Source organism: Staurois parvus, unplaced genomic scaffold (genome assembly GCF_062004578.1).
Source record: "Staurois parvus isolate SC_StPar_1 unplaced genomic scaffold, SC_StPar_1.0 ptg000783l, whole genome shotgun sequence".
NCBI classification, from domain to species: Eukaryota; Metazoa; Chordata; class Amphibia; order Anura; family Ranidae; genus Staurois; species Staurois parvus.
Genome location: NW_028318579.1, coordinates 891186 through 905387, shown reverse-complemented (window position 1 = coordinate 905387; position 14202 = coordinate 891186). Strand labels below are relative to the sequence as shown.

The 14202-nt window shown below is 44.6% G+C and overlaps 1 protein-coding gene across 1 annotated transcript in view; it reads right to left on the bottom strand.

Moving 5' to 3' along the window:
- The window catches only part of TRAPPC9 (trafficking protein particle complex subunit 9), an 875381-nt gene that overhangs the window by 718231 nt on the left and 142948 nt on the right, over positions 1 to 14202 (bottom strand). The window contains exon 12 of the mRNA XM_089654645.1: positions 8952 to 9078. Within this exon, the coding sequence (XP_089510771.1) occupies positions 8952 to 9078 (127 nt within the window). The remainder of the gene's footprint in view (positions 1 to 8951; positions 9079 to 14202) is intronic.

Sequence of the window (14202 nt, the reverse complement as noted above, 5' to 3'; positions counted from 1 at the left end):
TGGGTTGGCGGGTCGACAACACGCGATCTGGTCGAGGTCCAAGGCCACATCAGAGAGCCAAGGTCTGGGTACCCCAGCTATAAAGGAAAAGATAAAAGGGAACAGAGGGGCGCCACACTAAGTGCAGCATTAGGGTTCATGTACACTGCAGCTGATAAACTGACGGTCAGGAGCTTTTCTGCGTTTTTTTCAGCAGCCCCTGAACTCTCCCTAATGTTTTCCTATGTGTCCATGTACACATCGTCGTCTACAGGCAGTTCAGTTTACAGTCTTGTTTTGAACGCACCAAACTTGTGTTCAGCAGTAGATTTTATCAGCATTTCAACCGCCAAACGCTTGTAAACACAACTAACTGCGTTTAGAAGCGTTTTTTAACTGTTCCATGTCCAGATGCTGTCCGGAGCCTTTTTTCATCATCAGAAATGCATGCAAAGTATTTTCCATGTATTCAAATGGACCCGGTACACCAGCGCAGTCAGTTCCAGGTTTTGCGTGAAGGAAACAATGGTAGAACGCACCGCATTATGCTCATGATGGGATCCATAGTGAATACAACCAGAAAAGACAGGTCATCTCAACACATACTGCTCTCTCTGCTTCTGCTCTCTCTATTCCTCTCAAAATGTCTGAAATTGTTAATTATTTACTGTTTATTAGTGCATTCTGGAAGGTCTCATGAGGGTATCTGTAAAAAACGCTTCTAAACGCAAACGCGCATAAACGCGGTATGCAAACAGACATTTTTTAAGCAGTCAGTTTCCATCGTTCAGAAGTGTTTTCCAAACGCCCCGTGTACATGGAGCCCTTAAATGGTGCAATTTATTAAAACGCATACAACTGCCAACTCACTGGAAGGTAAAAGACAGGGATATCTGTAAGTCTTCCGGGTGTCTCCCCTATAGGTTCCTGCTTTCAGGCAGTCAAAGAGGAGCGTGATGACGTAAAGTGAGAAACCTTGGTTTCCCACTTACGTCATTGTTAGGGATCCGGGTATGACCAGAAATGTGTGGACTGACACAGGGAAGTAGCAGGCTTCAGGAACACAGGCGTAGTCAGGGCTGGAGAGGTGGAATGGTCAGGCAGGCCGTAAGGTACCGTCAGGCACCGCCCGGCGGGATCTCTAGTACCCACAGAACGGGATTCCCCAGGGCGCGGAGTCTAAGCCCCAGTCTGCCTTTTCACCAGAGCCCCTGATGGTGGGGATGGACTTGGCGCAGGACTGAGACCAGGTCGCGGCCCCTGAGTGCACCCAACACTGGTAAAGGGGTCCGCCGAGGGTATGTACCGGGGGAAAGCCTGATGTGAAGGGGCTGGCAGGTTTGGACAGTAGTGACTGGATCCGTGCGGGATGGATGGATCGTCTGGGTACCATCAGGCGTAGTCAGGCAGGCCAGGTCAGCAACGTGCGGGCAGTGAGGTACCGGAGGAGCAGGCAGGGAATAGTCAGGGTCACAAGCCGGGTTCAGTAACTCACGGGCAGCGCGGTACAGAGGATCAGGCAGAAGGATGGTCAGGCAAGCCAGGGGTTCAACAGGAGACGGTCAGCAGAGGTCAGGATCAAAGCAGAGTCAGCAACTAGGCAGGAACACAGGAAACCAGGTACAGGGGCTCATGGGAAACATACACCAAGGCACTGATCACAGGCCTAGTCATTCCTTAAATACACCTCCTGCAATCAGCCCCAGGTGTTGGCTGACTGCAGGAGTAAGCTTCTGCCTGCTGAAAGCACCTGCTGGTCAGCCCTGGTACTGCAGCCCACACGGCAGGTGAGTCCCACCACCCGTGCTGAGTCCATTCCTGACAGTCATCAAGCTCCTCGTTGACGTCATGTCCGGTCGGGCGCCATCTTGCGTTCCAAGCTATCACGGAGGACGGCTGCGTTTGGATGTTTCAGCCCCACAGTCCAGCCACGCATAGACTACCCTGACTGCCTGGCAGCAGGAAACTATAGGGGAGACACCCGGACGACTTACAGATATGCCTGTCTCTTTTACCTTCCAGTGAGTTGCAGATTGTATGCGTATTAATTAATCGCACCATTTAATGCTGCACTTAGTCTGGCGCCCCTCTGTTCCCTTTTATACTCAGAGTTCCAGCTTTGCTCTAAAGGGTGCTGCCACTACCGCCGCTTAGTATTTATTCTTGGACTTTTATTTATTGTAACACTCCTCCAGCGCTGATTGTATACTATTTTTTTTGTTATAGAGGAAGAGATTCCTTACCCCACCCTACCAACACGTGACATTTGAATGACCTGTGTAAGTAATAGGAAAGTTATACCATCTTTTGCATTACTTTCAGTACAGCCCTCGTATTTTAAAAGCTAGTTGGGCCCCTCAATGGTTGTCATTTGTTTTTCAAAAGACGACCGCTTTAATTTTATTCATGTAAAACGAACAACAGCTTTAGATGGAATAAAACTGATAGCATGGAACTGAAGAGCGCACAATGATATGTCACTTACTGTCTTCGAACATTTTCTGCTATTGAGTAACATAAGTGGGATAGAAATTGATGGAAGATATGGTTCTGCAGGCACTACGGTGTTTTCCATCAATTTCCTTGATTTCTGAACCATTCAGTCCAATGTTTTTTTGATTCGGCCAGAAAGCTTCCAAAATTGACATGTGTATGGGGAGCAATTTTATACTAAATAGTCATTTTGGTTAAAAATAAGACTGCAAGAAACTGAAAGGTCAACATAAAAACTGCCTTCAATCGTTTCCTGAGAGCTCAAGTGCTTAAAGTGGAACTACGCTGCATCTGAGCGCCACAAACCAAAAAACCTATACAATTCATTTTTAATATTCGAAGCAAACTCCTCCACCCATCCATGTCTCCATGCTTTCTTTTACTGAGAAATTATTTTGAAAAACACCCCCTGGCATTTCTAGCCATGGCCATCTTGAGTAAGGCCAGATGATTCATGTAGCATTTACTTCCAGGAATCCATCTGCCCTTAGCTCAGGTATAGGCATGAGTTGAGAACCCTCCCTCCCCTCCTAAAGACTCCTGGGATGTATGACATCATTCTACCCCTCCCTCCTTTCCTTCCACCCCTCCCTCCCTTCCTTCCACCCCTTCCTTCTTTCCACCCACCCCTTCCTCCCATTTCTGCCTTCCTTCCACCCACCCCTCCCTTCCTCCCCTCCACCCTTCCCTTCCACCCACCTACCCCTTCCTTCCACCCTGCCATCTACCTACCCCTTCCTTCCACCCACCCCTCTCTTCCTTCCATCCACCCCTCCATCAACTCCTCCCTCCATCCACCCCTTCCTTCCATTTCTGCCTTCCTTCCACCCACCCCTCCCTTCTTTCCTTCCACCCATACCTCCTTATTTTCCTTCCACCTCTCCCTCTCTTCCTTCCATCCACCTCTCCTTCAACCCCTCCCTCCTTCCTTCCACCCCTGCATCCTTCCCTGCCTTGCTTCCCACACCTCCCTCCCTTCCTTGCCACCCCTCCCTTCCTTGCACCCCTCCCACCTTTCATTCCTTCCATCCTCTCCCTTCCTTTGCACCCCTCCCTTCCTTCCTTCATTCTGCATAAAACATTTAACAATGCCATTTCCTGAGATAATTTACGAGTGAGTGTTTAGGGCCATAACTAAGGGTGGGGCAGAGTAGGGGTTGGGTGGGGTAACTGGTGGCGAGTAACTCAAGTCGAGGCTAGTAGCTCAGGACTTCAAATTTTGAGCCCTGCTACTAAATTTGGCCTGGCCATCTAAGCATCAATAATCTGTGCTCACAAAAGAATAAAAACACTGCAAAGCTATTGGAAACGACACTTTTAATTCATTTATATACCATTCTTGATTATTTGATCACTGTCAACTGTAAGGGCAGGTTCACATCACAAAAACACACTCCAGATCCGATCCAGATGTGTTTCTGCATGCACATTCATTAATGCATTGTTTTTAAGCTCTAGCGCGTTTTTGTTGCGTTTCTGGGTCCAAATGCTTTTTTTCTTTTTTCCTGTTTATTTTTACACTGGTAAAAAGTTGTTTAGAAAAGCGCCACACCCTTAACTAATATAGCACCAATTCCAAAACCCAAAGATTGTTAATCTTGGTCAAAATGCATTTAACTATAGGAATGCGCTAGAAACAACAAAACTTCAATAAACTGTGCATAAATCAGTATGAAATCAAATAAAACATTTCACATATAAATAATTAAATAAGTCATAAAGTGTTCAAATAATCAATCTGTGAAAGTCCAAAGTCCCACAATACAAATTTACAGCCACCATGTGTACTCCACCACCAAATAAACTCACCAGAGCTATATGCTGATCAAATCATAGACCAGCATAAGCGCTATTGCTCTGGGAGCGATGGATATTCCAATTCCGGATATAGGATGCAATATTCTGCAGTTTTAAATCCCTTAGGATGAAAAATGCAGCTCTGTGTTAAAGATTGATTCCAGATAAACATGAAACAACTCTCCACAACCTCTCTCTCCTAGAGGGATATACGGTTCCCCATAGGCATTGGGACCATGTTCAAAAGGAAAAGAGAAAGGAATAATAGTGCAGCGTGTTTTTTTAAAACCAAACACAATTTAATAAGATAACACACTTACAAACAAGGTGTCTAAACCGACACCAGCATCATGGGCATAGGTATACAATCACTGGCATCGCTCACCGCGGATCATCTCCGACTGACATATGAGAGGTGTCACAACGTCTGCATTCAGCTGGCCACGCCCTACGCGTTTCGTCACGACGTCCTCACAGATTGATTATTTGAACACTTTATGACTTATTTAATTATTTATATGTGAAATGTTTTATTTGATTTCATACTGATTTATGCACAGTTTATTGAAGTTTTGTTGTTTCTAGCGCATTCCTATAGTTAAATGCATTTTTACACTGGTGTCTGGTGGAATTTTGATAAGTTCTGGTGCATTTTATTGCGTTCCAGTACAGTCCAGTGTAGGAATAATGCGAAATGTTCTACTTTTTTTCTGGAACTGACTGCAATGGTGTCAACTATGCCATTAGAAACCATATAACCTACTATCCATGCATTTTTGATGCAGGAAAAAAAAAAAAGCACTGAACTGCAAGTGATGTGAACTGGCCCTTAATCAGAAATGCATGTGGCAGAACGCAGAGCAATCCTTCCACTCAATTTTGTTATAAAGTTAGCAGAAATCTTACAAAATTCCCATTTGCAAATTTAACTTCCCCAAACCAAGCAAGTTATCCCCCTGTCATCTGCGATCTCACTGCGCTGTTACACTTCTACAGCCAATGTCAAATCTGCAGGCTTGGTAGATGAAATGTTGTTAAAATGGCATTTCTCCAAAAGCGACTTCATTTCTTTTGATTGCTTCCCATTTCTATATCTAATCTCGTTCAGTGAATACTCCAAAACAAACTATTAAAGTTTATATGGGGCTTTATACGGTTCCAGGGTTATTGGAGCTACCGTCTTCCGACATAAAACTAGTGGTGGAACCTCCCAGGAGTCATATACATCCCTATCTTTAGACGTGTCCTTTAAGAAGGACTGAGTTTTCTATTTCTATATAGAGACGATGAGTTCCAGTTATGTTTCGTTTTATGATATTCCTCCTTCTGTGCCATTTGCTTACCTAGACATTCCTCCCTCTAACTGCCTTCTCTGTTGCTGGGTGGCCATATGTCCCTGCCATCCTGGTTCTTGTCATGTCATTATTTGATGCATCTTCCCTGAGATTTGGAGTTGTGACGATCCTTTTACTATTTGTGTAATCCCAATATGTAACTAATGACCTGCTTCTGTTTGTGTTATAAATACAGAATTAAAATTTGATTAAAGTGTTACTAAACCCCAGACCCTGCATTCACTATATCCGCTCTCCCCGGACCCCGCATTCACTATATCCGCCCTCCCCGTACCCCGCATTCACTATATCCGCCCTCCCCGGACCCCGCATTCACTATTTCCGCTCTCCCCGGACCCCGCATTCACTATTTCCGCTCTCCCCGGACACCGCATTCACTATTTCCGCTCCCCCCGGACCCCGCATTCACTATTTCCGCTCCCCCCGGACCCCGCATTCACTATATCAGCTCTCCCCGGACCCCGCATTCACTATATCAGCTCTCCCCGGACCCCGCATTCACTATATCAGCTCTCCCCGGACCCCGCATTCACTATATCCGCTCTCCCCGGACCCCGGATTCACTATATCCGCTCTCCCCGGACCCCGCATTCACTATATCCGCTCTCCCCGGACCCCACATTCACTATATCCGCTCTTCCCGGACCCCGCATTCCCTATATCCGCTCTCTCCGGACCCCGCATTCACTATATCCGCTCTCCCCGGACCCCGCATTCACTATATCCGCTCTCCCCGGACCCCGCATTCACTATATCCGCTCTCCCCGGACCCTGCATTCACTATATCCGCTCTCCCCAGACCCCGCATTCACTATATCCGCTCTCCCCGAACCCCGCATTCACTATATCCGCACTCCCCGGACCCCGCATTCACTATTTCCGCTCTCCCCGGACCCCGCATTCACTATTTCCGCTCTCCCTGGACCCTGCATTCACTATATCTGGTCTCCCAGGACCCTGCATTCACTATATCCGGTCTCCCGGACCCTGCATTCACTATATCCGGTCTCTCCGGACCCTGCATTCACTATATCCGGTCTCCCCGGACCCCGCATTCACTATATCCGGTCTCCCCGGACCCCGCATTCACTATATCCGGTCTCCCCGGACCCCGCATTCACTATATCCGCTCTCCCCGGACCCTGCATTCACTATATCCGCTCTCCCCGGACCCTGCACTCACTATATCCGCTCTCCCCGGACCCTGCACTCACTATATCCGCTCTCCCCGGACCCTGCACTCACTATATCCGGTCTCCCCGGACCCTGCATTCACTATATCTGGTCTCCCCGGACCCTGCATTCACTACATCTGGTCTCCCACAGTACACAGAACATAGAAATGCAGTTATTTTAGTAAATACAAACTGCTAAATACCTTTTCTCATCAGCAGTTAGAGCAGTCTTGTGACTTCTATCAGTGTCCAGCGGAGCACTGAATAAAACTTATAGGAGGAGTTTTCATTCTCCCCTAATTGTCCTATGAGGCTGCATGACCCCTGACCCTCTGTCTGGACAGTGCTGATTGACCCTGTGCTGACCACATGCACTCTCCCAAGAAAAAAAAAAAACACCTTTCTAGCAATACACACCAAACTGAGCATGTGCAGCTTGCCCCCAAGGCTCTGTTCTATCAGCAGATGGATTGGGGACAGTAAAAGAAGGGGAGGATCAGAAAAGTCAGGATCAAGCATCCTTTTTACACAAAGTGAAGGATTAACCCCTTAGATTCCACAGTGAGTATAACAAGCATGATTTACTGCATATACAGACTTATGTTACTGTTGTGGGTTTAGTAACACCTTAATTGTTATGGAGCAGCTTACATAGTACCGCTGGCCATTTTACATTGCTTGTTTGGGTTCTACTTGATGAAACTGATTGTGATCCTACTGCCATCTCCTCCTTCTTTCATTGATTCCATTGCTTGGAACACAGTCTATGAATGGAGTAGAGACTCCTGTAACTGAATAGACTCTTCCCCATTCACAGATTGCATAACAAGCAGTGTACCCAGTGAAAGAACTTTTTCTGGTGGAGCAGGAGGAAGGAGGGGGTGTGACCCCCCCCCCCCCCCCCGTCGGACCATCTGTAATGCTGTTCTGCCCAAGGACCCACATTTGTTAACCAATGATGCGCCAGAGTTTAAAAGACAGGGAAAGGACGGGGCATTCCTACAATTAAGATGTATCCAGGATCCGGCACCCTGCACAACGTGGGGCATTCTTCATCAAAGGTAAGCTGCAGGGATTTTTTTTTTCTTTATCTAAATGTCAACTTCAAAGCAGTAGTAAACCGTGGCCTTTCAAAAAAAAAAAAAAAAATCCCCTGCAAGGCAATGGCATAATGTGCTAGTAGGCATTGCCCCATAGCGGCGCGTTGTCACCACTGGCAAGGATTCCATCTTCCCCCGGTCTTCCTTCCGGGTTCTCTGGCTCTGGTTCTTTGAATGGCCGAGACGCGATGACATCACTCCTGCGCATGCGCATGGGAGTCACGGTTGACAACACGGGTGCTGCTCCTTCACAACGCATGTGCTGGCGACGTCACCAGCTGCATCCAGTGTGTACATCTCCTAACCACCACAAGTTTAGGAGATATTCGCTGTATCTTCAGGTAAGGCTTATTATAGGCAAGGCTTCCATCTTCCCACGGTCTTTGTTCCGGGTTCCCTGGCTCTGGTCCTTTGAATGGCCAAGACGCGATGACGTCACTCCTGAGCATGCGCATGGGAGTCACGGTTGACAGCACAGAACTCTGAAGGGACAGCACGGGTGCCGCTCCTTTACAGCCCATGTACTTGCGACGTCACCGGATGCGTCCAGTGTGAATATCTCCAAACTACCACAAGTTTAGGAGATATTCGCTGTATCTACAGGTAAGGCATATTTTAGGCAAGGCTTCCATCTTCCCCCGGTCTTGCCTGGCTCTGGTCCTTTGAATGGCCGAAACACACGATGACGTCACTCCTGCGCATGGGAGTCACAGTTGACAGCACAGAACTCTGAAGGGACAGCACGGGTGCCGCTCCTTCAGAGCGCATGTGCTGGCGACGTCAACAACTGCATCCAGTGTGAACATCTCCAAACCACCACAAGTTTAGGAGTTGTTCTCTGTATCTACAGGTAAGGCTTAATATAGGCTTACCTGTAGATACAACTTCAAAATCAGACTTTACTACCACTTTAAAGAGTTTTTTTTATACAAAGTAGCAAAGTCCAACGTACACAATTTTCTGATGTCTATTTCTAACAAATGGACCACTAGTTACTTCCAGTCCTTTTGTAGTCATGAAACATTCTGAATGTTGTGTAAATGAATACTCACCATTGACAGTTATCTGGCCGGTGGTCCTAGGCACACCCACGAGCGTAACTGGATAGAGGCCGGACTCTGCAGGTAGTGAAAGTGCAGCCGGGAGAGACTCGAACTCCACGCCGCTGGTCAGAAGCCCCTGAAATATAACCAGAAGGAAGACTGAAGGACCACCAACAAGAAACAGCAGTTAAAAGTACACCTGCCATTACAGAAATCAGGAGGCTTCCATTGGTTGCTTCCTTCCAAAATTGCTACTTAAAGAAGACCTTGCCCTCCATAAAAAGGCATATTAATTAGTAAGGGTTCCCTCCCCATCTTAAATCACTGCTACAAAAAAAAAAAAAAAGTAAGAAAAAAAAAAGTTAGTTAACCAATTCAATACCGGGCACTTTTACCCCCTTCCTGCCCAGGCCAGTTTTCAGGTTTCAGCGCTCTCACACTTTAAATGACAATTGTGCGGTCATACAACATTGTACCCAAACTAAAATTTTATCATTTTCTTCACACAACTAGAGCTTTCTATTGGTGATATTTAATCACCGCTGGGGTTTTTATTTTTTGCTAAATTAACAAAAAAAGACCAAAAATTTTGAAAAAAAAAACATGTTTTTTTTGTTTCTGTTATAAATGTTTACAAATAAATAACTGTTCTTCACAAATTTAGGCCGAGATGTATTCTGCTACATGTCTTTGGTGAAAATAACCCAAATTAGGATGTATTATTTAGTTTGTAGGAAAGTTATAGAGTTCACAAACTATGGTATAGATCTGAATATTGATCAATCCTGAAGTACTGACAGCCAATCTAATTTCTTGAGGTCCAAGAATGTCAGAACAGTACAGATATCCCCCAAATGTCAGGACAGTACAGATATCCCCCAAATGTCAGGACGGTACAGATATCCCCCAAATGTCAGGACGGTACAGATATCCCCCAAATGTCAGGACGGTACAGATATCCCCCAAATGTCAGGACGGTACAGATATCCCCCAAATGTCAGGACGGTACAGATATCCCCCAAATGTCAGGACGGTACAGATATCCCCCAAATGTCAGAACAGTACAGATATCCCCCAAATGTCAGGATAGTACAGATATCCCCCAAATGTCAGGACGGTACAGATATCCCCCCAAATGTCAGAACAGTACAGATATCCCCCAAATGTCAGGACGGTACAGATATCCCCCAAATGTCAGGACAGTACAGATATCCCCCAAATGTCAGGACAGTACAGATATCCCCAAATGACCCCTTTTTGCAGAGTAGACAGTCCAACGTACTTCATAAGAGGAATGGCGAGTTTTTTGAAGTTGTATTTTTTTTGTCATAATTTTTCGGAAAATGAAAAAATTAAAAAAATTATTTTCACTTTTGTTTTTTTACATTACTGTCACCAGTGCAGTACAGCGTCATCATATAACTGGCATGGCGGTGATCAGGGACACTGGTGACAGTACGGAAAAAAAAAATATATATATATTTTTTTTTTATTATTTTTTATTACATTTTTTTTAAGATTTTTTTTTCATATTTCACTATGACCAAAGTAGTACAATGTTACCATAGTAACATTGTACTACTTTGGGGAAGTGATCAGTATTTTTTTTTTTTTTTTACACAATTTGCTTATAGCAAAGAATTACTTTACCTGAATTACATCGATTCATTCAGGTTTTTTTTTTTTTTTGTGCTTAGCTGTGATTTGGCCACAGCTAATCACATGACATGTGCATGTGATTAGCTGTGACCATTCACAGCTAGACACTAGTATACAATGGATGGCATGAATGAAGCCATCCATTGTATACAACTGTCATGTGACCTGCTGTGATTGCTCACAGCAGGTCACATGGTACTGGCAACAGGGGCCGATACTCAGATCTGTCATCGGCCGTGTCCGAGGTACACGGCTGGTGACAGATCGCGCCGCTGCGCGGCTCTGCAAGCACAAAAACTGTGCATGTGTGGGAGGAGCCAAATGGCGTACACCCCGGAAAGGTAATGCATTTTTGCGGCCACCAAACGGCTATAGGCCGGGCGGAAAATGGTTAAAATACTTGCTTTCCCCCCGACGTTTGTGCTGCCAGGGAGACATCAGGACCCTTCGGGCGAGATCTCATAGAATGTAGAGTACCATTGCAGTAGTGTCATCTAGCAAGATTTGGGCCACTCGGCATTCCCTGGGATAACGCCGACGTCACCCTTGACTAGGCCCCCCCCTCCCATGGGTAGAAGCAGGGATAAATAAAGCCTATTCATCACTGAAAAAAAAATTTTTTTTTTACCACAGGCGGTTAGATATATATATATATTTTTTTTTTTGCAATAATATTCTGTAAAGGGGGAGGGGGCCTACCTGAAAAAGCTAAATTTTAAATGTTAGTAAAAAGTCCTCTTTAAGGGCACAAGGATAGGAATGAGTTAATTTGGTCCAATTTGGATTAACTAAGGGTTAATAAGGTGTTTAAAAAAAAAATTCTGTTTGGACCATGGAGTATTAAAGTCTAAAGAAAATTAAAGAAAAAAATTTAAGGAAAAGTATATATAATAATATATATAATATACACATACATACAGTCAGGTCCATAAATATTGGGACATGGACACAATTCTAACATTTTTGGCTCTATACACCACCACAATGGATTTGAAATTAAACAAACAAGATGTGCTTTAACTGCAGACTGTCAGCTTTAATTTGAGGGTATTTACATCCAAATCAGGTGAACGGTGTAGGAATTACAACAGTTTGCATATGTGCCTGCCACTTGTTAAGGGACCAAAAGTAATGGGACAGAATAATAATCATAAATCAAACTTTCACTTTTTGTATTTCAATGGTTTTTATTAATTTTAAACAGTATAAAACAGAGGCAACAAAACACGCCCACGCAGGGGCTATCAATTGCACCGATAGAAAATGTATAATAGAGCAGACAACGCTCTAATTCCAATAAGGCAAAACGTATGCCCACGTAGGGGCTATCAATGGCACATAGGTTACAATAACATCAGTGAAACTCAGATTATCGCAACTAAAGACAGCTGTCCACTGTCACATCAAAACAAACAGAAAAGGAAAGAAGAAAAGCAGAGAAGAAAGAAAGAGAAAAAACAAAAACACACACCAGAGAGCAAGGGTCCATGAGCGCCAATACAAACTTTCACTTTTTAATACTTGGTTGCAAATCCTTTGCAGTCAATTACAGCCTGAAGTCTGGAACGCATAGACATCACCAGACGCTGGGTTTCATCCCTGGTGATGCTCTGCCAGGCCTCTACTGCAACTGTCTTCAGTTCCTGCTTGTTCTTGGGGCATTTTCCCTTCAGTTTTGTCTTCAACAAGTGAAATGCATGCTCAATCGGATTCAGGTCAGGTGATTGACTTGGCCATTGCATAACATTCCACTTCTTTCCCATAAAAACTCTTTGGTTGCTTTTGCAGTCTGCTTTGGGTCATTGTCCATCTGCACTGTGAAGCGTCCAATGAGTTCTGAAGCATTTGGCTGAATATGAGCAGATAATATTCCCGAAACACTTCAGAATTCATCCGGCTGCTTCTGTCAGCAGTCACATCATCAATAAATACAAGAGAAGCAGTTCCATTGGCAGCCATACATGCCCACGCCATGACACTACCACCACCATGCTTCACTGATGAGGTGGTATGCTTAGGATCATGAGCAGTTCCTTTCCTTCTCCATACTCTTCTCTTCCCATCACTCTGGTACAAGTTGATCTTGGTCTCATCTGTCCATAGGATGTTGTTCCAGAACTGTGAAGGCTTTTTTACATGTCGTTTGGCAAACTCTAATCTGGCCTTCCTGTTTTTGAGGCTCACCAATGGTTTCCATCTTGTGGTGAACCCTCTGTATTCACTCTGGTGAAGTCTTCTCTTGATTGTTGACTTTGACACACATACACCTACCTCCTGGAGAGTGTTCTTGATCTGGCCAACTGTTGTGAAGGGTGTTTTCTTCACCAGGGAAAGAATTCTTCAGTCATCCAGGTCTTTTGGTGTTGCTGAGCTCACCGGTGCGTTCCTTCTTTTTAAGAATGTTCCAAACAGTTGTTTTGGCCACACCTAATGTTTTTGCTATCTCTCTGATGGGTTTGTTTTGTTTTTTCAGCCTAATGATGGCTTCACTGATAGTGACAGCTCTGTGGATCTCATCTTGAGAGTTAACAGCAACAGATTCCAAATGCAAATAGCACACTTGAAATGAACTCTGGACCTTTTATTTGCTCATTGTAATTGGGATAATGAGGGAATAACACACACCTGGCCATGGAACAGCTGAGAAGCCAATTGTCCCATTACTTTTGGTCCCTTAACAAGTGGGAGGCACATATGCAAACTGTTGTAATTCCTACACCGTTCACCTGATTTGGATGTAAATACCCTCACATTAAAGGTGACAGTCTGCAGTTAAAGCACATCTTGTTTGTTTCATTTCAAATCTATTGTGGTGGTGTACAGAGCCAAAAATGTTAGAATTGTGTTGATGTCCAAATATTTATGGACCTGACTACAGTGGCTAAGTGGTTAGCACTTCTGCCTGGCAGTACTTGGGTTGCCGATTCAAATCTCAACCACGGCACCACCTGCATGGAGTTTGCATGTTATCCCTGTGCCTGCGTGGTTTTCCTCCGGGTACTCCGGTTTCCTCCCACACTCTAAAGACATGCTGGTAGGTTAATTGGCTCCTGTCTAAATTGTCCCTAGTATGTGTATGTATGAATGTGAGTTAGGGACCTTAGATTGTATGCCCCTTGAGGGTTAGGGACTGATGTGAATGTACAATATATATGTAAAGTGCTGCATAAATTGATGGCGCTATATAAGTACCTGAAATAAATAAATATATATATACATTGAAGGAAATAAGTATTTGATCCCCTGCTGATTTTGAATGTTTGCTCACTCACAAAGAAATGATCGGTCTAAAAATTGAATGGTAGGTGTATTATAACACAGAGACAGAATAGCAACAAAAAATTCAGCAGAAATGCATGTCTAACAAATGATGACTGATTTGCATGTTCATGAGGGAAATAAGTATTTGATCCCCTTCACAAAACATGACTTAGTATTTGGCGGCAAATCCCTTGGCAATCACAGAGGTCACACATTTACTGTAGTTGGCCACCAGGTTTGCACACATCTCAGGAGGGATTTTGGCCCACTCCTCTTGGCAGATCCTCTCCAAGTCATTAAGGTTTGGTGGCTGACGTTTGGCAACTCAAACTTTTCAATC